The 25578-nt window shown below is 31.5% G+C and overlaps 5 protein-coding genes across 6 annotated transcripts; 3 read left to right on the top strand and 2 right to left on the bottom strand.

The window, feature by feature from the left end:
- Positions 1-2826: 2826 nt before the first annotated feature.
- LOC131608254 (nudix hydrolase 18, mitochondrial-like) lies at positions 2827-3840 on the bottom strand. Its single transcript, XM_058880168.1, has 4 exons — positions 3606-3840; positions 3278-3467; positions 3047-3175; positions 2827-2934 (listed from the first exon to the last, which is right to left on the bottom strand). Exons 1-4 carry the CDS (start codon positions 3677-3679, stop codon positions 2836-2838), a joined length of 492 nt encoding a protein of 163 aa, XP_058736151.1. The 5' UTR covers positions 3680-3840; the 3' UTR covers positions 2827-2835.
- Positions 3841-8532: 4692 nt separating this feature from the next.
- LOC131604038 (nudix hydrolase 18, mitochondrial-like) lies at positions 8533-10606 on the top strand. The gene is made up of 4 exons (XM_058876528.1): positions 8533-8773; positions 8904-9093; positions 9191-9319; positions 9440-10606. The coding sequence occupies exons 1-4, from the start codon at positions 8700-8702 to the stop codon at positions 9542-9544; spliced, it is 498 nt and encodes a 165-aa protein (XP_058732511.1). The 5' UTR covers positions 8533-8699; the 3' UTR covers positions 9545-10606.
- Positions 10607-15730: 5124 nt separating this feature from the next.
- Positions 15731-16181, top strand: LOC131604040 (uncharacterized). Its single transcript, XM_058876529.1, has one exon. The coding sequence runs from the start codon at positions 15816-15818 to the stop codon at positions 16032-16034; it is 219 nt and encodes a 72-aa protein (XP_058732512.1). The 5' UTR covers positions 15731-15815; the 3' UTR covers positions 16035-16181.
- A 1458-nt stretch (positions 16182-17639) lies between these two features.
- LOC131604037 (uncharacterized) lies at positions 17640-19893 on the bottom strand. 2 transcript variants are annotated; one of them, XM_058876526.1, is made up of 5 exons: positions 19511-19893; positions 19077-19243; positions 18658-18957; positions 18302-18565; positions 17640-18218 (listed from the first exon to the last, which is right to left on the bottom strand). In XM_058876526.1, the coding sequence occupies exons 1-5, from the start codon at positions 19848-19850 to the stop codon at positions 17841-17843; spliced, it is 1449 nt and encodes a 482-aa protein (XP_058732509.1). In that variant the 5' UTR covers positions 19851-19893; the 3' UTR covers positions 17640-17840. The 2 variants fall into 2 exon arrangements, with proteins under 2 accessions (XP_058732509.1, XP_058732510.1); XM_058876527.1 differs by having other exon boundaries at positions 19077-19253; positions 19511-19649.
- A 112-nt stretch (positions 19894-20005) lies between these two features.
- Positions 20006-22751, top strand: LOC131604036 (pentatricopeptide repeat-containing protein At4g21300-like). Its single transcript, XM_058876525.1, has one exon. The coding sequence runs from the start codon at positions 20034-20036 to the stop codon at positions 22587-22589; it is 2556 nt and encodes an 851-aa protein (XP_058732508.1). The 5' UTR covers positions 20006-20033; the 3' UTR covers positions 22590-22751.
- The last annotated feature ends 2827 nt before the right edge of the window (positions 22752-25578 follow it).

The following is a 25578-nucleotide window of genomic DNA, read 5'->3' as shown; positions in this document are numbered from 1 at the left end:
CACTTCAAAGAAACTCTCCTGTATGGAAGGGAGTCTCTGACCTTTGAAGAAGTTCAATCAGCCCTGTATTCTAAGGACTTGAACAAACAAAAGGAGCATAAACCTTCGACCGTTGGTGAAGGTTTGGACGTTAAAGGAAAATTCTTACGAAAGGAGGGTAAGTTCGACAAGAAGAAAGACAAAAGCCAGTCGAAGTCTTACAGTGGTGAAGCATCTGGCATTCGATGCTATCATTGTAAGAAGGAGGGTCACACAAGAAAGGTGTGCCCTGAACGACTAAAATATCATGGAGGTAAGGATAATGGCAATGCAGCCATTGTTCAAGATGATTTCGAATCATCTGACGTCCTTGTGGTTTCAAGCAGTGACTCTAGGAAGGAGTGGATTATGGATTCAGATTGCACTTGGCAGATGACTCCAAACAAAGACTTGTTCGAGGAATTATATGATCAAGATGGTGGATCAGTAATGCTGGGAAACAACAAAGCTTGCAAGATTGCAGGTGTTGGATTTATGAGATTCAGGCTCCATGATGAGTCAATAAGGTTGTTGACTGAAGTCAGGTATGTTCTTGATTTGAAGAGAAATTTGCTTTCTCTTGGTGAATTCGACAAGAAAGGATATGTTTTCCAAGGAGAGAAAAGTATTCTAAAAGTCATGAAAGAGTTGAAGGAAGTCTTGAGAGGCGTGAAGAAACAAGGCTTGTATACCCTTGAGACTGAAGTTGTAAGTGGTTCGACAAATGTTGCATCCACGAAACCATTGTCGAAGACATAAATCTGGAACATGAGATTGGGCCATGTCAGTGAAAAGGGTCTGGTCGAATTAGGGAAACAAAATCTGCTTGGTGGAGACAACGTCGAAAAGCTGAAGTTTTGTGAACCCTGTGTACTTGGAAAATCTTGCTGAGTGAAGTTCAACAAAGTCAAACAAAGAACACATGGATCCCTTGGTTACATCCATGCTGATCTTTGGGGGCCTGCAAGTTGTCCATCACATTCAGGAGCAAGATATTTTCTATCCATAGTTGATGATTATTCCAGGAAGTTATGGGTATTCATCCAGAAGACTAAGGATGAAACTTTTGAGAATTTCAAAAGTTGGAAGACTCTGGTCGAAAATCAGACTGGCAGGAAGGTTAAGAGGTTGAGAACCGATAATGGCCTTGAATTTTGCAATGAGGCGTTCGATAGTTTTTGTGCTGCCTCTGGTATTGCAAGGCATAGAACTACTGCATGTACTCCACAGCAAAATGGTTTGGCTGAAAGGTTTGACTAGTGTTGATAAACAGATGTCCTTCGACAGCGTTAAATATGAAGACACCTAAAGAAGTTTGGTCGGGACATCCACCAGATCTCGATAAACTGAGAGTATTTGGCTGCGCATCCTATGCTCACATTAGGTAAGACAAGGTCGAACCTAGAGCTCTTAAATGCATGTTCCTGGGATACCCTGAAGGAGTCAAAGCAGACTATGGTGCCTAGAGCCAGGTCACACGAGGTGTATCACCAGTCGTGATGTAGTTTTCAATGAAGCTGAGATGGCTTTCAAGAAAATTGGTGCAGATGATGGTCGAAGTGCAGAAGAGCTGGAACAGGTAGAGATTATTGTTGAGGTGGAGCAAGTTGATGCTGAATTGCATATTCTAGATGAAGACGAAGCAGAAGATGCTGAGGAAGTTGAGGAAACTGTCAATGACTACCTATTGTCGAGAGATAGATCAAGAAGAATCATCAAGCCATCTCAGAGACTTGGATATGCAGATCTTATAGCTTATGCCTTAATCTCTGCAAGTGAGGTTCTAGACGAAGAACCTAGAGACTATAAGGAAGTTATGAGGAGTCGGAATAAGACTGAGTGACTGAATACCATGAATGATGAGATGAAATCTCTTCATGATAATCACACTTGGGAACTGATCAAGAAACCTGCTGGGGCAAGGTTAGTCAGCTATAAATGGATTTTCAAAGTTAAGGAAGGAATTGAGGGAGTGACGTCGAAAAGATACAAGGCAAGGTTAGTTGCAAGGGGTTTCACTCAGAAAGAAGGTGTCGACTTTAATGATGTACTTTAGAGATGAAAAACTACAATCATAGATGATATTCAGAATAATATCAAACATGCATTAAAGTTACAAGCGAGGCTTAGAGATTTATCCCCTTGCTTTATTGTATATGTTTATGATGTTGTAAAGATAAATCATAAGATCACTTTCTGACCTCTTATTGAGCAACATAACACATCATGTACACACAATTGACAAGTTATATTAACGAATCATTGTCCAACATGTTCTCCATTATTGAACTCATTTACTCTTTTTAACCTGTCTATAACATTATTTACTGTCAAACTGAACATGTGACAACCATCAATTATTTTTATTCTTGCTCACGCTCATTTACAAAAGATATAGTTTTACAAAATCAACCTAAACTATTTTCTACTCTCAGTGGATTCAACATCCTTACTTTTCGATCACTTGTTAATTTAAACATACATGTATATTTACATGTGACAGTAATTTAGATGAGGTCCCGCTAAACTCCTCAAAATTGGAAGGAGAAGAATTAGAAGCAAATAGATTCAATGGGACATAAAATCAAGTTCTTCCAAGAGCACCTAATTCTTCGTATGATACTGCCACCATCTATCACAATTCAAAGAGAGAGTTGTTGTTGTCGTTCCATGAATGACAGAATCAAGGTTGGCTACCAACTCCAGCTCATGAACAAAGAAACATATCTTCCATCTTAGATCCCAAATGAGAACATCATCAACCCATAAACCAACCTTATCCAGTGAGTGAAATGAGTCTTTGAACCAATATATCTTTTATTGTTGCTGTGAAGAAATGAGTCTTTGAACCAATATATCTAATGCTTCTTTCATCCACCAATGTTGACAAACTTCTCTAGCTTCACCAACACTCATCTGATAACACAAAAAATTAAAAAGAGGGAATTAGAGAAAATTTAATAACATGCAAAATTTTCAATTTATTAATTATACAACATGCAAATTAAAAAATTAAATGTAAACGTACCCATACTCTTGTCCTAAGATTTTTCTCAGGCCAATGATCAAGTTGCTCCTTGACAAACAAAGGGAACATATAGCCTTCATAGTATATTCCATATCTTTTGCTAATGAAATTCCACTGTCCCAATTCACACTGTCATATAAAAAGAAATTTCTATCTCAGTTTCATTATAAATTAATTAGCTAAATATTTTCATAATTAACAAGTATATAAATATTCAATTAATTAATATACCTCAACTAATCCTATAACACCTGCTTCTTCAAGAGACTCCCTAGAAGCTGCTTCTTGTAGAGATTCATCAAGTTCCCATCCTCCCTTAGGAAACATTAGTCTTTGAGTTTTCTGTGAACTAACCATTAGTACTTCCAATTCGTTGCTTCTGTTACCATTTATGTCTTGTTTATATCTATAAGGTATGCATCTGCAAAAACATTATTATAATAGTTAGTCAATAAATATACTTATTTTGAATTAATATTGTATATATATTTCACCTACCGAATACTATTGAAACGTGAAAAATGAAGTGAACGTAATATATTATAGAATATAAACTCACCCTACAACTTGTCTGCCACCCATGGTATTGTATCTCTGCAACTCCCTTCCAGATCGTGATACCATACAAATCATCTTTCAAAGAGTTAAGAATATAGAAAAAAAGATGATGAAGTAGGTTTTTAGTAGTGAGGATTGAAATATATATAAGAAGATAGAGTGAAGATATATATTTTGGAATATGATTAAGAAATGAAGGGTGGATAGAAAGAGTGGCCAAGAGAGAAGACATATATAGAGAAAACTTAATACATACCAAACCGCGTAATTGTCGCGTTCCAATGACAAGAGTATAAACATGTTATTATATTATATGTGGAATATATAATCTATCTACTAGTATTTAATAATGAAAAGATGTTTAGATTGAGGCTTCTTTGTCGTTTCGTCGATATAGTACAAAATACTTTAATATATAATTGGTGTTGAGAATTGCATTGGCATGGCACTATGTCAAGTCGATATCAATAATTGAAATTACAGTAAGTAGCTATTGTTTGTGGAGTATAGGATCAGATTTTGATGATGAGATAGTAACAAAGTATTAGTCGACAGTCGACATGGCTTCATTCCGAAAGAACACGTACATTATTGTGCCCATATACCCACTTGCATCAGCTATAGTGGTAGAGAGCTGAGCTACTACTATATACAACTGTTTTTATATATATATATATATATATATATATATATATATATATATATATATATATATATATATATATATATATATATATATATATATATATATATATATATATATATATATATATAATTTTGAACTGTTCAAACTGAAGTTAAAATAATTAAACTATTGTTAATGGTTAGTGAAAAAAAAAATTATATTCAATTAATGGTTCAAGAATCGAATTGTTAAGAATTAATCAATCTTTAATTAACTTCGAAATCTTTAATTAACTCCGAACTAAACCGTTTGTTATTTTAGTTTCTAAATTGAATTTCTCTTTAAAAAATAATTAAAAACTTTAATTTTTTAAATTAAAAAAATTATTTTTTCAAAATTTTAAAAAACCAATTTTTATGAAAAATAGCGAATTGATTTTTTCGAAAATAAAAAAATCAAGTTTTTACAAAAAATAGCAAATCGATTTTTTCGAAAATAAAAAAAAACCATTTTAAAAAAAAAATAGCGAAGTCGATTTTCTCGAAAATAAAAACATCGACTTTTTTCAAAAAAAACTAGAAAAGTCTTTTTTTTTTTAAAACAAAAAATTGATTTTTCCCAACAAAATAAAAAGTCGATGTTTTACGAAAAATAAAGAAGTCGATTTCTCCGAAAATAAAAACGCCGATTTTTTTTTTGAGAAATTAAAAAGTGATTTTTTTTAAAATAACAAAAATTGAATTAGTCGAAGAAAAGAAAATTGATATATTTTTTAAAATAAAAAGGTCGATTTTTTAATAAAAATAAAAACGTTTCCAAAAAATTATAAAAGTTGATTTTTTGAAAATAAAAAAAAATTGATTTTTCCGAAGTATATAAAACCGATATTTTTCAAAAATAAAAAAGTCAATTTTTTTACAAAAAATAAAGATGTCAATTTTTTCCAAAAAATTAAAAAAGTCGTTTTTTTTCAAAAGTAACAATAAATTAATTTTTTCTGTAAATTAGAAAAGTCGAATTTTTTCGAAAATAAAAAATTTGATTTTTCCCAAAAATTAGAAAAGTCAATTTTTTTCAAAAATAAAAAAGTTGATTTTTTTTGAAAATACAAAAAGTCGATTTTTTTCAAAAAGAAAAAAGAAATCGATTATTTCTGTGAATTAGAAAAGTCAAATTTTTTTCAAAAATATAAAATGGGTTAAACACCATTTTACTCCATCCCATTTGGAGCGAATCCCAAAAACAACCGAATAAAAAAAACACAAATTTTATCTAATATATCTAATAAAAATGCATAACACTTTGACATTGCCCCACCAAACTATACGCTCCTTAATTAACCACTTTTTATTATAAATCTCTCGCATCAACGAGAAATACTTATGAATAACTAATGAGAAAATATGAATAAAATAAAGCCAACACCACCATGGAAGCCTATACCACATAGGGGTGCTCAAAACCAAACCAACCCAATAAAAAACCGCAAACCAAACCAAACTGAAACCGCAAAAAACCGCATTTTGTTCGGATTAGTTTGGGTCATTTTTTAACAAAACCGCACGGTTCGGTTCGGTTTGCGGTTTGTATTTTGTAAACCGAATCAAACCGCATTATGTTACAACCTAAATTTTACTTAACTCACATCCAACCAAAATTAAATCTATTATACATTAGCCTTATGATTACGAATAATTTTCTCATCCTTACACATATAATTTCAGTCCCGATCTTCTCAAATCTCTAATAACATTATTTCACCTTCTTTGCCACATACATCTTCCCTCTTCTTTCATAATCTTTACTCTCCTATATTCTTTCTTTTTCACCTTCTCATTTTTATGTAAATGTTCCGTATTTCAGTTTTATTTTTATCGCACATCTTCTTCTCTAATCTCTCAACACTTTTTTTTTTCTTTTTCACCTTCACTAATCTTTCGTGTCTTCTATTTTTTTGTTTCATTATAATAATTTTTATATTGTTTTATGCTATTATTTTATGTTTAATATTCCACTTTTGTCTAATTTAATTTTTACATATTAAATGGAAAATCGTTGTCAAAATATGACGAGTTTTGTTGTTATTTGTTAGTGTATGAATGTCTAAATATAAAATTGTGTTGTCATATATATGTGTATGTATGGCTCAATAAAATATTTGTAAAAAATCGAACCAACCGAACCGAACCAAACCGCATTAGTTTGGTTTGGTTTGGTTCGGATTTTTTATAAAAGTCAACCGAACCAAACCAAACCGCACTATTTTTTCTCTTGCGATTCGGATGATTTTTTTCGTCAAAACCGCCCAAACCGCACCGCGAGCACCCCTAATACCACATGGGTGGAAGTCAGCACCACTATGAGTGGAGGCCAACGCCACCGTCGATAATTACAAAGAAAAACCCAGATGCGTGAAACTTACAATTCTCGAACACATGAAAATGGAGAAAGATGGACTTATATAAAGAACATCAACACTAAAATTGAGTGTCACAAATGAAAATCTCACAGTCTAAGAAAGGAATTAATGAAAACCAACAAAGGAAACAAACCAGGAAGAGTGAGGCATTAGGAAAACTTGAGCTAGCTCACACATTGCAGAAGGCAATGGAAGTGGAAAAACATAAAATTGTGATATAGTTTTTACTTATCAGAAGATTCTGGTAGTGAAACTACTCGCGAAAGGCCACATAAAGTTAATTAGAATCATTACAACTACATTTTCTCACGCCGCAATTATCACTCCTAGATATAGAGGTAAGAACCATTAATTTCTCTCATACCTATAACCTCTAAATACAATCCTATAAACACATGTACACCCTCCGATCACATTTATAAGCAACAAAAATGCTTTGAATCTTAGTCACTCTTATAAGCAAAATTCAATTAATAATAAATTATTAATGTTGTAATTTCTAATATACCTTATTATTTCATTTTGCAACATTTTATTAAATTTAATAGAGAACATTATAATAAATTTAATCAATATTTTTGTAGAATGTTTAAAAAGTTAACTACACTTAATTGAATTGAATTTCTTAATAATCGTGAAAACAATTTTTGTTGCTTATAAGTGTGATCTAAGGGTGTAAGAATAAAGGAAGATATTAGGAGTTAAGAAAATATTAACTCAAAAATAATCCTAACCAATGTGGAAATTCCTACACCACATATACTTAAAGGAACCGAGCAAAAAGTACTAAGGACATCAAATCATCAAGGCCAAAGAAGACAGCTTGTAACGAGAATAAAGGATTAGCAAAGTCAAGATCGTATTGATCAAGAGCTATCAGATCTATATCCATATATCATTTTTCCAAAGATACACACGTAAACCTCGAATCATTTTCACTAAGCCATATCCCATCCGTATCAAATTATAAATAAATTTTACATTATAAATTTATTGAATAATTGATGTATTTAGTTTATATATATAAATCAAATACATTAACTATTTAATCAATAAAAAAATAAAATTTGCTTATAATTTATTACTAGATTATGAGTCGGAGGACAACTTTTTAGTTTTGGACACAAAGCCCCTGAATAATCATGGCCCTGCCTAATAAGAAAGCCCCTAATGGCTTTAATCTTCCAGAAAGACAACAAATTGTCTGAGTAAGGAAGTTTCTATAACATGAAATTGCCCTTGAAGAGTACACGATCAAAATAAATAATTGAAGCATAGAATAGTCTTTCCAAACTGCCTCTTTTTGATTAGTTTTCTTTTCTGTATAGAATGTTCTAAAGTCTTCAAAATCTTATAACCTTACTACAAAAACATCAGTTTCATTATTACATGGTTTAATTGTTTAATCGCAGGTGAACACTTTGGTACCTTTGAATTTGATTGGGTACCGGTACCTTCCTCCAATCAAACGAAAATATTCAATGTCACATCATTTTTTAATATTATTTTATTTTTAAAAAATTAAAATTTTAAATCAATAACATTAAGAGTATCAGTACTCAACTCAAACTAAAGGGTACCAAAGAATTTACCTTAATGGTAATGGTATTGAAATGATATATTTTTTTGACAAAAAATGATATATTATTTTATTTTAATTATTTTTGTATTTTACTTGTATGAGCGTGTGCCTAAATTTTGTGGTCAAGCAAATCCTAAAAGATCAGTTTCATTAATATATTATTCATAATACGTAGTGTTATACTATATTCCACACAATGACATATTTGCATTATTATTTTTATATATATTCCATTCCATGTGAAGGGACGCGACAATAACGCGTTTGGTATGTATTAAGTTTTCTCTATTTATATCTTCTCTCTTGCCCACTCTTTCTATCCACCTTTCATTTCTTAATCATATTCCAAAAATATATATCTTCACTCTATCTTCATATATACCAATCCTCAGTTCTAAAATACCTACTTCATCTCTTTTTTATTCTTAACTTATTGGCTTTTAACTTGTGCTAATCAACTCTTTGAAAGATGGTTTGTATGGTATCTCGATCAGGAAGGGAGTTGCAAAGATACAACACCATGGGTGGCAGACAAGTTGTAGGGTGAGTTTATATTATTTTATTCACTTCATTATATCACGTTGGATTAAAATTTGGTAGGTGAAATATATAAACAATATTCATTCAAAATAAGTATATTTATTGACTAATTATTATAATAATGTTTTTGCAGATGCATACCTTATAGATATAAACAAGACATAGATGGTAATAGAAGCAACGAGTTGGAAGTACTAATGGTTAGTTCACAGAAAACACAAAGACTAATGTTTCCTAAGGGAGGATGGGAACTTGATGAATCTCTACAAGAAGCAGCTTCTAGGGAATCCATTGAAGAAGCAGGTGTCATAGGATTAGTTGAGGTATATTAATTAATTGGATATTTATATACTTATTAATTAATTGTGAATATTATTATTTATAATGAAACTAAAATAGAAATTGCTTTTTATATGACAGTGTGAATTGGGACAGTGGAATTTCATTAGCAAAAGATATGGAATATACTATGAAGGCTATATGTTCCCTTTGTTTGTCAAGGAGCAACTTGATCATTGGCCTGAGAAAAATCTTAGGACAAGAGTATGGGTATGTTTATTTATACTCAATTTTTTATTAAATTTGCATGTTGTATAATTAATAAATTGAAAATATGCATATTTGAAGATATCTCTAATTTTTTTCTTTATATATTTTTGTGTTAATTAGATGAGTGTTGGTGAAGCTAGAGAAGTTTGTCAGCATTGGTGGATGAAGGAAGCATTAGATATATTGCTTCAAAGACTCATTTCTTCACAGCAACAACAAAAATAGATGTAGCATTGATGATTTTTTTAGTTTTTGATAACCAATATGAAGTTTAAATTTCAATCTAAAATTAGGAAATGTCAATATTTTTATTTTTTAAGTTGAAGAGAGGATTAACTAGGGAGAGAAACAAAACTGTAGAGAAAGAGTATTGTCGTTATTTTATTCATTCATTCATCAATCTTATATAGGAACCATGAGTAGACATTCAAGTTAATTTGTAGTTTTATACAATTTAATTAGCAATAAGATATTGATTATCAATTAATTAATATGAAATTCACGAGAAGCTGTTGGCACTATAATGTTATCACCACATATAGTGGCAACAGCCATGGGAGTGCTCGCAATGGTGCTGCCAATAGTAAAATGGATGTGAGATTTAACAATTTGGACTGCGTAAGTCACTCTCATAACTAAAGGCTCCATCATGAGAAAATAATGATGGACAATATCTATACTTTACCAAGTGTTAGTTGAATATCTTGACACAATATGTATGTTTTAACAAAGTTAAGTAATACTAATAAAAGTTATAAGGGAAAGAGATAATTACTTTTTATCTGGAATATTTTCATAAACGATAAGAAAATAGTTAAAGGTCATGATCACCATACTAGTATTTAGTTCGTTTATTCTTTTTGAATCTAGATAAAAAATATAGTACAAAAAAAACTGCTTTTTTTTATTAGATGGATTTATTTCTTCATTACTCATCTCTCGGAGATATAAAGAGATATAAAAAATAAGTGGAAGACGTATCTTTATAATTTATCTCACCAAACAGTAGCAGACTCGGCATTAGAGAAGAGGATCAGAATTATAATGATTATCGTTGGATTCAAAAAACACAAGGTAAAGGAAGCGTTGAAAAGAATGAGTAATAGTAAGAGGGTTGGGCTAGACAATATACCTATTGAAGTGTGAAAAATTCTTGAAGATAGAGGTATTGAGTGGCTCACCAAACTCTTTAATGAAATTATGAGGTCAAAGCGCATGTCGGGTGAATGGAGAATAAGCAATTTAGTTCCAAACTATAAGAATAAGGGGGATATACAAAATTATTCAAATTATAGGAGGATTAAACTTATGATCAGTCATACTATGAAGTTATGAGAAATAGTGATTGAACTGAGTATAAGAAAAAAGACTCAAGTTATAACACCTCGGTTTTTATCCTCGTACGTTTAATTGAGTTTTAGATCGTCTTTTAGTCAGTTAGTTATTATTAGGTTGGATTAAGGGGAATTGAGAGATTTAATTTTAATTATTTAATCATAATAATTAGAATAATAATAATTTGATAGATGTAATTATATTTATATATTAGAATTATTAGAGAATGTGAGAGGAGGAGATTTGAGTGATAAAATAGAATTTAGGGAAATATGGGAAAGGAATAGAATGAGTGGAGACTTGTGAGGAGTTCGTGAAATTATTAAAAATAAAATAGAACTAGGTTTTTATTTTATATAGAAGAAAAGGAGAGAATATTGTCAGTACGTGAAAATTTGGTGAAAGACAAGAGGACGAGAAAACTGAGGCAGCTCTAGCATATAAGAGAAAGAGGAAAGCTTTCATTGTTAAAGCTTCAAGCTTTTCAGCATAATCGAGGTAAGAGAAATTTATTTTACAAAGGATATATTGGTTGTAAGGTAGTGGGCTAGACCATGAATCCCGGTATCTATCTGTCTTTATGGGGTAATCTCATAACATAGAGTTTTGACTATAAATCCCTAAGGCAATGGAATGAGGATTATATTGTTATTATTTATACAAACTAATTATTTGGGCAATGTTTTTTAAAAAAATTATTTGGTCAATGTTTATGTTTTTCAATTGATCATGATATTATTGATTGTCGGGTATCCCTTAACCCCTTTTTGAATTGTTTGATTTTTGGCATGTAAAATCCATGATGATTGTGATGATTTGTCTTGATATGTGTTGTTTCAATGTGGTATTCAAGTATGTGATGAACTGATGTAAATGGAATGTTGAGCTAATGAAGAAGGGGTCTTAGGGCTGAAAATCACAAGAAATGTAGAAAATCACATATAGACATAGAAAGGGATTGACCGCCTTATTTCATGTGTAACTTGAGTTTCGTAAGTTTGTTTGAGGTGCGTTTAGTTGTGCTAGAAAGCTAACGCAGTAATCTTTTTTTGAAGTGGAGAAATTCATTCTAGGAGCACTACAACAACAACAATTATCTGTTTTTACACCAGAAGCATAGTCAAATTTTAGTCTTGCGTTGGTTGTATTGTTTCACACATAACTTGAGTTTTGTAAGTCCTTTAAGAGTAAATATTATATCATAAGAAAATAAACATTCTAAGTTTTCCAAAAGATGTTCATTTACTTGATTCCGGTTCTGTTTGATATTTTAAAAAGAAAATCTTTGAACTTGGGGTATGACTAGTAGAAAACATTGTGCGGTGTCTGCACCAGTTTCTATTGCTCGATTAAACTGTACTAATTGGGATCTCAAGACCAAAAATAAAAATCATATTTTTAGAATAGACACTAAATATTTCCTAAACATATGCATTTATTTGATTATGAATTTGTTTGATATTTTAAATAATTATTCGAATCTAAGGTATGACTAGCACGAAACATGATTTTGGGGTTGTTTTGATAAGATGTTATATGAATTAAGTTGTTAATATTTTAGGATACGAGCCTAATGTTTTTATGATATATTTGTGTGAGATAAGATGTGGATATGTTTATAGTTATTTGATATGTTTAGAGTTGAGTTTGAGTCATCTGATATGTTCAAAGTTGAGTTGAGAAGTAATTAAATGATTTGAGTTTGAGTCATCTGATATGTTCAGATTTGAGTTCAGAAGTAATTGAGTTAAGATTAGGACATGCCTTGTAATTCTTAACCTTTGAATAAATAGTGGTAGAGTTAATTGTGAGTAGGGGTGGGAATAGGTCAGGTCGGTCTACAGGAGTTTATAGCCTAGCCTATTTAAGGCTAGACCAAGTTAAGCCTATTTAATAAAAAAGTCAGGCTTAGGCTTTTTTAAAAGTCTATTTTATTAAATAGGTCAAGCTTAGGTTATTCAAAAAGCCTATGAAGTCTTATATGCCGGCCTATATTTTCATATATGTTAAAGATATATTAAATAGGCTGGCATATGTATGCATATATATCATAACAAAGGCTAAATAGGTTGGTTTATATATGCATATATAGAACGGTCTATAAGGTTTCTTAATTAATATGAATTAATTGAAAACTTTAATGAGACACAAACTTTTAAATAGGCTTTCAGGTCAGGCAAGGCTTTTAAAAAGGTCAGGTCAGGCCAAAAAAGAGAGTCTGTGATAGGCCATAGGAGACTCAGGTCTTTTAAGTTTATCGTAGGTCATGCTCAAGCCTTCTAAAGCCTAGTCTAATCTAGCATATTTTCACCCCTAATTATGAGTTTATGCTGAGATGTTTTGTTTAAAGAGGATCCATTATTGTGGCCGTATTGGTGGTGTTCATACGAGTTTCGAGTTCAGAGAGAAACTAGTGACGAGTATTTTAGTTGGAGGTTTGAGATGAATATTGTATTTGTTTATGACATTACAAAGCAAAGCAAAAAATACGATATATACTAAATTCAAATTGGACCAAAGCTAAAAAAATTTATTTAAAACAACTAAACACTCTAAATCTGAATGTGTAATTATAGATGTTAAATTGAGTAGTATGAATCATGATTATGGCTCACTACTCCCTCCGTTTTTTTTATAAGTCGTTTTGGAAAAAAAAAAGTATTTTAATATAAGTCGCTTTACAATTCCAATGAATAATTAATGTTATTTTTCCTATTATATCCTTAAATATTTATTATTTTCTCTTCTTTCAATTATATAAATTTATCTTCCACATGTCATTAATGAAGGATAATTTTGTAAAAACCTTCAGAATTTCTTATTTTCATGCAACAATTATTATTTTTCTTAATCTGTGTGAAAAGTCTAAAACGACTTATAACAAAAAACGGAGGGAGTATTTACTAGTGACCGAATTTCATAAATTTATTTATATATAGGTCAACTGCATTTATCTTTAACCGATTCATAAGTATTTTCAAAGTTCTTTAATTGACCAGCCTCCTAAATATACCTTTCACAACGTGTATGAATCTCACAATTTATAAATAAATTCCACTAAATTGCAAAGTGGAAATTGAAGTATACATATTATAAATAAAATATATATAATTATTTGATCACATATGGTCAATTTCCATTGGCTCACGTGGCTTCTTTTGTTGTCGTTTTGATAACGTGGCCATGGATGAAGATGGTAAAGAAAATTTTGATTTAAAGCTTTCTAAGATGGTGGAAACAATGGATAAAAGTTTTGAAAGGAATTGACGGAAATACCCTTGATAATGTAAATTTAATGGGTTTCTTCCACGTGTTTGATCACTAATAATTCTCAAACTTTATTGATTGATCCACTGATATGATATTTTTTTATTTAGTCTTTTTTTTATGAATTATCATGCCATTTTAGTAGATGTCGTGAATCGTGATATTGAATAATGAATAGAATGAGATCATTCTTTTCTTTATGGAATAAAATGACATCAATATTACGTCAATTTTTAAAAATAATGCCGCTTGAAAGAAATAATAATGATTATTTGATTATAAAAGTACTTGTTCCGTATTAAAATATATATTTTAAGAAATTAAAAAATATACTAAAAGAGCATTTTAACACATATAAAATGAAATCTTTTAGGGGTGTGAAAAATATCCGGTTGTGCTGGCTAAATCCATAATCAAATATAAATCACTTTTAAATATGTCCGAATATAATTGAATGATTATTAACCAGTTTAGTTATTAATAGTTTAATTATTCATAAATTCGAATATAATTAAATAAATATTAATCGGTTAAATTATTTTAGATTCCGTTATTATCCAAATCTAAATATTTTAATTCTCAAAATGAATTATTTAAAAAAAAAATCGGAAAAAATAATTTTCAAAACTGAATTTTTTTTAAAAACCGTTAAATAATCATAACTAAATTTATAACCGATTTTATAATTATTTTTTATTAAAATATGGTTATGGTTATAAATTTAAACCATTTAAATAATTTTAAAATAATTATGGTTTGATTTTTGAAAATAAACAATCAACCATAATAACCCCTAGAATCTTTCTATACAAAAACTTGAAAAATTCATCAAAATTTTAATGAAAAAATTAATACTTAAACTATTTAATTAAAAAAATAAAATAGAGACCCATATATTTTTTATCACAACAATTTTGTGAAAATCAAGATATTTTAATGAAATAATATAAAAATTAATTGATATGTAAAAATACGCAACATGTTAAAAATCTCACATCAACAATACATGGGATTCGATTCAAAAGAAAAAGTATTATAAATTTAATTTTTTATTATTAAAAAATTACTTTTACTATTTATAGTAAGAATTCATCATGGAATTATATTAATATTTTAATATTAGATTGACCAAAAAAATTTGTATAATTTGTTTAATTAAAAAAATAATTGAATGTGTCGTATAAATATTTTGTGAACTTTATTTTTAATTAATGTGAGATTTATTGGTTTTTCTAATACATTTTGTGTCCTAATATTTTTGGACTTTATGTCTATATATAAATGATGCATCATCTAAATGAATAGTAGATTCATAATATGAATTAAAACTTAATATTTTGATCTAATTCATTTTTATAAAATCAAATTATAAGATAAGAAAAATCACTTTATATAATTTCTTTATAAACCGTATCTTTTATCAACATGGAAATTAGACTTTTTATTAATAATAAAAATATAAGTAATTATTTTTACTCTTTTATATAGAATGAATCCATCGAGAATAAAAAAGAATGAATCCATCTCGAATTATGTCTATTAAATAATATGACTGGATAATAACAAAATCGTGGTGTGACTTTGCCTTTGAACCAAAATTGCACGAGTGAAAAGAACAATAATTATTTATTTATTTATTTATAGGTGCGATATTGGTAAGAAATCATATAGTAGCACACGTGGAGTCAAATATCAGCTTCAAATTTAAGAATAAAAAAATAAAAGTTTATTTTCCCTTATTTCCTTTCCGAATAAATATATTTGATTTGACCTGATTTAATAAATTAATTATTTATTTCTCTTCCAAGACATTATATATATACACCGTATCTTCAATAGGTTATTCCAAATTCCATATTCCAAAGGCAAAAACAATTTCAGAGTTTGCCAAAAGATGGATTCTCAGAAGACCATGAAGAGAAGTGATGAAGATGTTTATGTTGGTCTTGCTGTTCATAGCCAAGTGATAAAAATAAAACAGGAAATTGAGAAAATCAAACAACCATCATTGGAGGCTGATTTATATATGACAAGACTCAAAGATGTTAAACGTCTTCGATCTCGTTCACCTCTTGGATTATCAGAAAGAACTATCCTCCTAACTCACTCTTAGCGAGAGATTAATTAGAATCATATATGTTAGAATATATGAATTAGTTTATGTTTTTTTAATTTCAGTAGTTTATGTTTCTCTCATAACTCTCTTGTACATGGTTTTGCTCCTAATAGTTATAACATAACTAGTATGGTTTCTTTTCAACTTTTTCTTTTTATGATTCATCTTGCGTTCTATCTTCTGCAAACAACTGCAGAGACTTTTTGATCTAAATTTAATTTTGTATGAACATGAACATGAATCTGACGAAGATGAATTCCTGTTTGAGGGGAAGAGGTTTGATTAGTTCTTCTAAGACGGAACGGAAGTTGTTTATGGATCAACACGTGATGTGAATTTCAACTACCACGTGTATATATGTGTATATATGGTTGATGTTTATGTGACAAATAGAATTAAGAAATAAATCATGTATATCTAATTGTCTATTTATTTATTTTTACAGGTCGAGTGTACGTAATAAATATTATATATGAACGGTGACATTTAATTTGGCGTGTATTATACTAGTATTTTATTAGAGAATAAGTTACAAGTAATAATCAGGGATTCTAAATATGAAAGGAAATTTTTCTGATATTGTGTATCTTTTATTTTATTTTATTGGATATGTGTATCTTTTCATATATGTTAAATGTCATATATTTAATATATTTAATATAATTGCTTTTTCATCTTATATACATTCTCTTACAATTATAAATCATCATTGTAAAAATTTTAGAAAAGCTTATACTATTATTTTAAGATGGTTTAAAAAATAGGTCTATTTAGCATAATTTAATTGAACGCAAGCATAAATATTAATCTCTATTTTATTTAACCTTAAGATATTTTATTGAGATTAATTGTTATGTATATATTAGTATATATAACTTTTTTTTACAAAATCAGAGTATCACGTCAGAATCATTCAAAAGTGATAGCTTTAATGTGATTAAACTCAAAATAATAGTTTAAATATGATTAGAAAAAGGATGATAGTGTAATGCATCTCCAATAAACTCATATAATTAAAGTAGAAAATTATACATTGATAAAAATCAAATGGCTTTGATTAATTAATAGAATATAATATAAAATATCATAATTAAAATATTTTTTAGTTTACTAAAAACAAATTGTGCCTATTTTTGTAATAAAAAAACTAGTTATATCAATTACTAAAATATTATAATTGATTAAATTGTGAAATAAACTAAGAATCAATAAACAATAATATCCCATAGTAAAAAATAATATTACCTCGGTTCCTATTTATAAAGACAACTCACTTTTAGGTTCATTGAATAATCATAGTATTGATAGTCTGATTCAAAAAATATTTATTACTACCTCTATTCCTTGATATTTATTACTACCTCTATTTCTTTTTTTAAGAGACAAGTCATTTTTTAAGTTTATTGAATAATATATCTAATCTATACATAGACTAAATATTAGATTCAATGAATCTAAAAAGTGACTTGTGAAACTCAGTATTAATAAATATTTTTTGGGACACTTTTTCAGTCTTCATATCTTGACTTCCATGGAAAATTAACTATGTTAGTATCAAATACTATGATTGCAATAAAACAATGTAGAAGTAAAATGCAGTCATTATTTGTACGTAACATCAAATTCAAATTCAATAGATAAATAATGATATTATTAGAGTAGACATCGAATCTAGGACTTCATAGTTGACCATCTTGAGACAAGAAAAAATAATACAGTTAGAATCTTAAAAGAATAAAAATCACATGACAAGACAAGACAGAAGATTCGAGATGAGAATCGTGCCAGAAACTGTGTTGAATCTTAGCCTTCAGCAGTAACTTTCTCATTTGATGAAAGAACCTTTACCTTCCTAGCAAGATTTTTCATAACATCTATAATTATAGATTTCTTCTGGATTCTGAACTGAATGGCTAACTCTGTTGAACCTGAAGCACCCTGCTTCAATAAAGATTCATCATCCATTAATTTGGTGGGAAAGTGTCCCAGTGCAACGACACAGAGCGCGATCAAGGTACGAAATACAGCAATTTCATTTGCAACACCCAGAGGAGCCTCAGCATCTAAAGACTTGAGTGTGTTGAGGTCATACTTCCGTACAGTTTCTTTATCAGTTGCGAGGAGTACTCTCAGTGCAGCCAATAAACGGCCTTCGATTATTTCTTGACCACCTATGCTCACCTGTAACAAATAAATCAAATTGTGACATTATGGTTCTAGTGCTAAGGTTAATTATTAACAGACATAGAATTTTGTGGAACGACCTTGAGATCAGGAGCTTCTCCAGCAAGATTTAGCTGTGATAAAATAAGTTCCTGCCATGGAGCAGGTGTCGAGAAGTTTGGTGAAGAAACTCCAGCTGCCATGCTTGCAGCCTCCAAAAGAGCACCGTCATATCTGAGCTCGATACAGTCATAAGGGTTTGATTGTATCACGAATCCGTAATCAAGAAGGAAAAGATCGTTGTTTAAACATCCATAGCAGAGTAATAAAGGATCATCTTCCTTGATTACTTTCTCAGCCACAACCTAATGCAAAGATTGGATTAGTCAGCAAAGAATAAATCAAAATTTGTTTCCAAAAAGCAGAATTTGATTTGTGCGAGTAAAAAGAAACATGCCTTCACCCGCATGTTAGTGCTACCACTTTCTTGTTCCTGAACAATTCTAGCATTTGGATTGAAACTATGATTACACATGTCAATTAGAGGAAGCATCATTGGTATATCAAAGTTTATCCCATTTGAATTTTTGTTACCATGTAACTTGAATGCTCTAGATGAAACTGCTGACATCGCCCACCCCAGAGATGAAGCATCCACTTCTTGACCATCAAAAGGATGCTTATCTGGTTTAACACCAACTAACGCACGCTTGACTTGTTGCTCAAAATCAAGAAGAAATCGGCATCTTTTGTTGACCTGTCTCACGAATTCGACAAAAATTAGCTCCATATTGCCGGAGGGCAAAGGCCATGAAACATTAATACTATTTCATATATGATTCACGATTCAGTCCTCGATTAATAACAGGATAGTACCTGGTGAAGAACAGGAGCATACTGCAAATTCTTGATGTCTTCCCCAGGAAAAAAGATAGGAAGAGAGAATGTTTCTGGGAGATTACTGATGTATGGCCACCAAAAAGATCCAAGTTTTGCCCTTTCATGAAGAAGCTTCAAACCCAGTTTCATTGCCCATAGTTCATCTGTCAAATGCTACCACATTGTCCAACTTATTCAACATTGAGAACTCAATACTTTATACTATCCTACGAAACACTAACATTCGGAACACAACACCGACACTGATACTGATACAGAGACACTATCTATATCCAAGTTATTGCTTTCAAGGCATCTGTTTGAATCACCAGCTTAATTAAACATTAATAGCATAAGTGCTTATCATATGATAAGCACTTACATATAAGCAATTCATATAACAATATACACAAACAGTTAAATTAACTTACCAGGAACATGTGAGCTCAATTGAAGTAGCAGAGAGTTCTCATCATTCTTCTGATCCTGCTGAAAAGACGTAAAGTGCAAAGGAAGATGTTGAGGAAGAACAATTAAATCAGCACCAATCGGAATTTCTTCCTTAGCCACTAACCCTAATCCATAACCACCAGAATCGAGTTGCGCTATCTTCACCGCACGGTGCACGAAACCACCTTCTCTCGTCACCCATTTCACAAGGTCGTGTGGTTGCGACACTAATCGCGATGACGACGCGCATGTTAGCGGTCGCGCGTGACTCAACGACGACGACACTAACATCGCCGCCTTCAAACCACCGCTAAATCCCATTTCACTACCCTCTGAAGTCTGAACTGAACTCTCTTCAAGGTTCAACAAATTCTTATATATTTATTTTTGAAAATTACATTTACCTCCCTCTAATTTATCTAAATAACACTTTCACCCCATTTTCGAAAAACAACGTAGCTTAATTTTCAGTTTTCGTTTTCTGCAACTGTTGTTTATTCTGCCATGAACTACAAATTCGGAACTAGTTTCCACAGAATAACCGTTGCATTGAAACAACGAAGTTTCTACACAACAACCAGTTGCAATTATGTCCTATCAAAATCACGTTTATTGGAAGAATCTTTTACTGCACAATTGGAATCTATGTTTCGGGCTAGTTCGAATTCGGATGCATCAGTGGTTAAACAAGTTAGGCAAATTCATGCTCAGGTTGTTGTTGGTGGAATGGGTAATAGTCTTACATTGGGTTCAAGGATTCTGGGAATTTATGTTCTTTGTGGAAAGTTCAATGATGCTGGAAATTTGTTTTATAGGGTAGAGTTATGTTATAGTCTTCCTTGGAATTGGTTAATAAGAGGTTTTTCTATGATGGGTTGTTTTGATTTTGCTTTGATGTTTTTCTTTAGGATGTTAGGGAGTAATGTTGCACCTGATAAGTATACATTTCCTTATGTGATTAAAGCTTGTGGTGGTTTGAATAATGTGAAGTTGTGTAAGATGGTTCATGGTTTGGCTGGGTCGATGGGGTTTCATATGGATTTGTTTATCGGTAGTTCGTTGATTAAGTTGTATACGGATAATGGTTGTGTTCATGATGCTAGGTGTCTGTTTGATGAATTGCCTGTGAGAGACTGTATTTTGTGGAATGTTATGTTTAATGGATATGTGAAAAATGGGGATTTTGATTCAGCGTTGGGAACTTTTCAGGAAATGAGGAACTCTTACGTTAAGGCTAATTCGGTTACGTTTGTTTGTCTTTTGTCGGTGTGTGCTACGAGAGGGATACTTGGTGCTGGTGTTCAGCTTCATGGTCTTGTTATTAGGAGTGGGTTTGAGTCTGATCCTCAGTTGGCAAATACGCTTATTACAATGTACTCTAAATGTGGGAGCCTTTTTGATGCGAGAAAGATTTTTGATACGATGCCACAGACTGATACAGTTACTTGGAATGGTTTGATTGCTGGATATGTACAGAATGGATTAACAGACGAGGCTGCGCCTTTGTTAAAAGCAATGATAGCTAGTGGAGTCAAACTAGATTCGATTACATTTGCAAGTTTCCTTCCTTCAATTCTTGAATCTGGGAGTCTCAAACATTGTAAGGAAGTTCATAGTTATATAGTGCGGCATGGGGTGCCTTTTGATGTCTATTTGAAGAGCGCTCTCGTTGACATATACTTCAAGGGAGGAGATGTGGAGATGGCATGCAAGACTTTCCAGCAGAATACTTTAGTTGATGTTGCAGTTTGCACGGCTATGATATCGGGCTATGTACTTAACGGGCTGAATATTGAAGCTATAAACATTTTTAGGTGGTTAGTTCAAGAGGGAATGATCCCTAATTGCCTGACTATGGCTAGTGTTTTGCCAGCGTGTGCTGCTTTAGCATCTCTGAAAGTAGGGAAGGAATTGCACTGTGACATTTTGAAAAAAGGACTGGAGAATGTGTGTCAAGTGGGATCTTCTATCACATATATGTATGCAAAGTGTGGAAGATTGGATCTTGCCTATCAATTTTTCAGAAGAATGCCTGAAAAAGATAGTGTATGCTGGAACTTAATGATTGTAAGTTTCTCACAGAATGGGAAGCCAGAAATGGCCGTCGACCTTTTTCGTCAAATGGGAATGAGTGGAACAAAGTTTGACGCAGTGAGCTTATCAGCTACTCTCTCTGCTTGTGCAAATTTACCAGCACTCTATAACGGGAAAGAGTTGCATTGCTTTGTGGTAAGAAACTCATTTATCTCTGACACTTTTGTTGCAAGTGCACTAATCGACATGTATTCTAAATGCGGAAAACTAGCTTTGGCTCGGTGTGTGTTTGACATGATGGATTGCAAGAATGAAGTTTCATGGAATAGCATCATTGCTGCCTATGGAAACCACGGTCGCCCAAGAGAGTGCCTGGATCTATTCCATGAGATGTTAGAAGCCGGGATTCAACCTGATCATGTTACTTTTCTCGTTATACTATCGGCATGTGGTCATGCAGGCCTAGTTGATGAAGGGGTATACTACTTCCGTTGCATGACCGAGGAATACGGGATATGTGCTAGGATGGAACACTTTGCATGCATGGTAGATTTGTATGGTCGTGCTGGTCGTTTGCACGAAGCATTTGATACCATAAAGAGCATGCCATTCACCCCTGATGCAGGTACTTGGGGTTCACTTCTTGGTGCTTGTCGGATTCATGGAAATGTTGAACTGGCTAAACTTGCTTCAAGACATCTTGTTGAACTAGACCCAACAAATTCTGGATACTATGTTTTGCTTTCAAATGTACATGCTGGAGCCGGTGAGTGGGAAAGTGTTCTTAAGGTTAGAAGTTTAATGAGGGAAAAAGGAGTTCAAAAGATACCTGGATACAGCTGGATTGATGTTAATGGTGGAACTCATATGTTTTCTGCTGCTGATGGAAGTCACTCACAATCTGTTGAGATCTATTTGATTCTTAAATGTCTTCTTCTTGAGTTGAGAAAAGAGGGTTATGTTCCTCAACCTTATCTTCCGCTGCACCCACAAATTATGAGCAATAATTGTTTGGAGAATCATTGATTTAATTCATATTCTCATTTCTCACCATCAGTGATCACAGATATTAGTTGATGCGACTCTTCTTATTACAAAAATACTAACCAAACTTATTTATAGGTTTGATTTCAGTCATCCCCTATGCTGCTAATTCTCAAGTTGTAATTATTCATCATTGTATGAACTTTGTAGCACTAACATATTATTCAAAGTGATACTTGAAATAACATTACTTGAATGCAATAATTACTTAAGAATTGGTCCTCCCTTGATTTAAGAGACTCATGTATTTTTGAAACCGTATTGGTCATTCTTGCAACTTCCATGTTTCTTCTTTATTATCAAGTTCCTCTTCTGATCTGGTACACTCATTGATTATTTCTAGAACAATATACTATTTTACTTTTTTCTTTTTCAACTATTATTTTTGCTATTTTGGTGAACTTGTACACTCTATCTATACTTTATTAAACAGCGAGTAGAATTTGTTGAGATAAAAGCACCTTGATCCACATGTAAGACTTCCTAATTTCATTTCCCTACATTTGATTGTTGTTAGTTCTTGTCGTCTGAATTGTGTTTAAGTCTTTTTATGCTCTCCATATGAAAAATTGAGCATTTGAAGCAATATGTTGAAGCCTTTGCTTTTCGCTTTCCTAAATTTTTTAACAGATGTACTATTTTTTTGGTCCTAAAGAACTAAAGAGAAATTTTATTTCCATGCTTAATTTCTTTGAAATTTTGATGCTAATGATGCATATTGCAAACCTCATGGTTTGTTTCAAATGGATATCATTCACTCTCATTAAGTTATGCTCTTCCTTTGGTTTTTCAAGTATAATTTTTTTGTCCGTGCATATTTCTTGTAGATATATTCAGTACTTCCTGTCAACAAGGTTCTTTGACTATAGGTAGAGGGTTTTGTTTTTTGAAAAGTCGGTACGTGACCCAATGACCGACTAATCCAAGGGAACCAATCCAACCGTCCATTAGCGGGTCAAAACGAAGCTCTGTATGGATTGACCCAACACAGAAATTCTTAGGTCCCAATTCTTCACTACCAAGTCCAACCCCTAAGGTTTTATAGATAGGTTAATGCAAAAAATAAAATATTCACTGCCTATATTTAAAGAAAAAAAGATGAACTTATTTTTTGTCTTGATGTGATGCTTAATTGTCTCCTCGTCATATATCTATGTTTAGGAGGTGAGTCAAATTACAATGGCAGAGTTGTTAGTGTTCTTCATTGGCTCTCCAAATATGTGTGGTTACTTTCTACCTCCTTCAGCAACTTCCTATTGCAAGTGCTCGGTAAAATTGAGTTGGAGATTTTGCTTTAGAAGCTCGCGAACTGGTGTCCCGATTACTATTTGCCGGTGTCTTTTGTCACTGCTTTAGTTAAGACAGCTAGTATAGAAATTGAGTGCTGAGTTATTCTTATCAAATCATGGGTCAATCGGATTGCGTTTTGTCGTTTCACAGTAAAGTGATTATAATCCTCAGGTTTCAAAATTGTATTGTACATAACATATTGTATTGTACATAACATGTTTTATCCGAAAAAGTGCTCTTTTTAGTAGCCAAATTGTGTATATTTTGTTTTGGAGAAAAAGGTTTATCATGGGATTTTAGCAAAGACCCAAACCGGTTTGTGGGAAAACAAAGCAGACCAGTTTTTCAGAACGGAACCTTAAAATGGAATACTTCTTGGATCAGTTAATTGAAACATGCTAAGCCAAAGAAAACTATGATTGTTACACTTCATTTTTTTCAGTGCTAAGAGCTTAGGTTTTTGACTCGGTGAAAATAGGTGTGACCCAACCAATTCACAAATATAACTAGTGAACCGATGGATTTCTTCACCAGTGAATTGATCGTTTTATGTTTATTTTTTTAACTCGTCAAAACGACGTCGTTTTGGTAAGAAATAAAAAAAATCTTAAAATTAAAAAAAAAAAAAAAAAAACAAGGAAATAGTGTTTTTTCACTCTCACATTTAAAAAACCTTTTAAAACTTATTATATTGTATTGATTTAACTTATTTGAATTTGTGTTATTGTTGACTAAGTTTAGAACCTACTTTATTTATTAATTGTGTTACATTTTGATTTCCAAAAATATTTGGAACTTGCTAGGTTTGGACGTAAAAACTTTATGTAAGATTGTTATTCAACTTATTTCTACGAAAATTTTCATAGCTTTTTTTTTAGATTTTATAGTTATGGAATTTACGCAAAAAATTTATTTCATGAATATTATTTATTTTTAATTTGTATAAATCAGGTTAACGGTCTTGCGATCCGACCAATAACTCAGTGACCTAATAGCTTGGTAGGATTGATGATTGGTTTGAATTTCAAAATATTGTAATCATTCATAAAATACAACTAACCATAAAAAATTTCAAATTATTTACAAAATACAAATAAAATTGGAACTACTCTAGCACCAGACGCTCATTGTAGTCCACAAATATTGCATTGACATCTCTGCAGAAGACATTGGCAAGAGCAACAATTGTGGAGTCCTTGAGTATATCCTACAAATATCCAAATTGTCGCAATACTCGCTCAGGTGAATGTGGGTACATAAATCGAGACCCATCAGTTACCCATCTAGAGTACCAAGATATAGCTTCCAACAACCATGTCTAATGGTGTTTAGCGTACGTCATGAAATAGATATCATCTTCCAAGATGCATTCAAGAGCAAACACGTACGACTCAATCTCCAAATTACCCTTGAGTGGGATAATTCGGCACGCATGTGAAAAATCCTCAATGTAGTCGTCAACGCACTCCTAATTGAAGATACTTGGAAAACACTTCAGGATCTATGCTTGAAAATGGTTTGATGAAATATCAGTATTGTATTAGTAAGGCTGTAAATAAATTACCTAAATAGACAATTGTTTCATGTCATTTGTTTGTTCTTCCATAAACTACCTTCAGGTTACTTAGAGTAGAGGTAAACATAACAAGATGTCCTCATTTGTACTCGTAAATCCTCTCCA

Source organism: Vicia villosa, linkage group LG5 (assembly GCF_029867415.1).
Source record: "Vicia villosa cultivar HV-30 ecotype Madison, WI linkage group LG5, Vvil1.0, whole genome shotgun sequence".
Lineage (NCBI taxonomy): Eukaryota > Viridiplantae > Streptophyta > Magnoliopsida > Fabales > Fabaceae > Vicia > Vicia villosa.
This window is presented reverse-complemented; position numbering and strand designations above follow the sequence as displayed.

What these genes read in the sequence shown, in the direction of transcription:
- LOC131608254 (XM_058880168.1), bottom strand. Translation starts at nt 3,679, where the DNA reads ATGATTTGTATGGTATCACGATCTGGAAGGGAGTTGCAGAGATACAAT. An exon ending in GGTGGCAGACAAGTTGTAGG is followed by an intron (nt 3,468 to 3,605) that starts GTGAGTTTATAT and finishes ATGTTTTTGCAG; the next exon opens with ATGCATACCTTATAGATATA. An exon ending in GTGTTATAGGATTAGTTGAG is followed by an intron (nt 3,176 to 3,277) that starts GTATATTAATTA and finishes TTTATATGACAG; the next exon opens with TGTGAATTGGGACAGTGGAA.
- LOC131604038 (XM_058876528.1), top strand. Translation starts at nt 8,700, where the DNA reads ATGGTTTGTATGGTATCTCGATCAGGAAGGGAGTTGCAAAGATACAAC. An exon ending in GGTGGCAGACAAGTTGTAGG is followed by an intron (nt 8,774 to 8,903) that starts GTGAGTTTATAT and finishes ATGTTTTTGCAG; the next exon opens with ATGCATACCTTATAGATATA. An exon ending in GTGTCATAGGATTAGTTGAG is followed by an intron (nt 9,094 to 9,190) that starts GTATATTAATTA and finishes TTTATATGACAG; the next exon opens with TGTGAATTGGGACAGTGGAA.
- LOC131604040 (XM_058876529.1), top strand. Translation starts at nt 15,816, where the DNA reads ATGGATTCTCAGAAGACCATGAAGAGAAGTGATGAAGATGTTTATGTT.
- LOC131604037 (XM_058876526.1), bottom strand. Translation starts at nt 19,850, where the DNA reads ATGGGATTTAGCGGTGGTTTGAAGGCGGCGATGTTAGTGTCGTCGTCG. An exon ending in ATTGAGCTCACATGTTCCTG is followed by an intron (nt 19,244 to 19,510) that starts GTAAGTTAATTT and finishes AGCATTTGACAG; the next exon opens with ATGAACTATGGGCAATGAAA. An exon ending in GCACTAACATGCGGGTGAAG is followed by an intron (nt 18,566 to 18,657) that starts GCATGTTTCTTT and finishes TCTTTGCATTAG; the next exon opens with GTTGTGGCTGAGAAAGTAAT.
- LOC131604036 (XM_058876525.1), top strand. Translation starts at nt 20,034, where the DNA reads ATGAACTACAAATTCGGAACTAGTTTCCACAGAATAACCGTTGCATTG.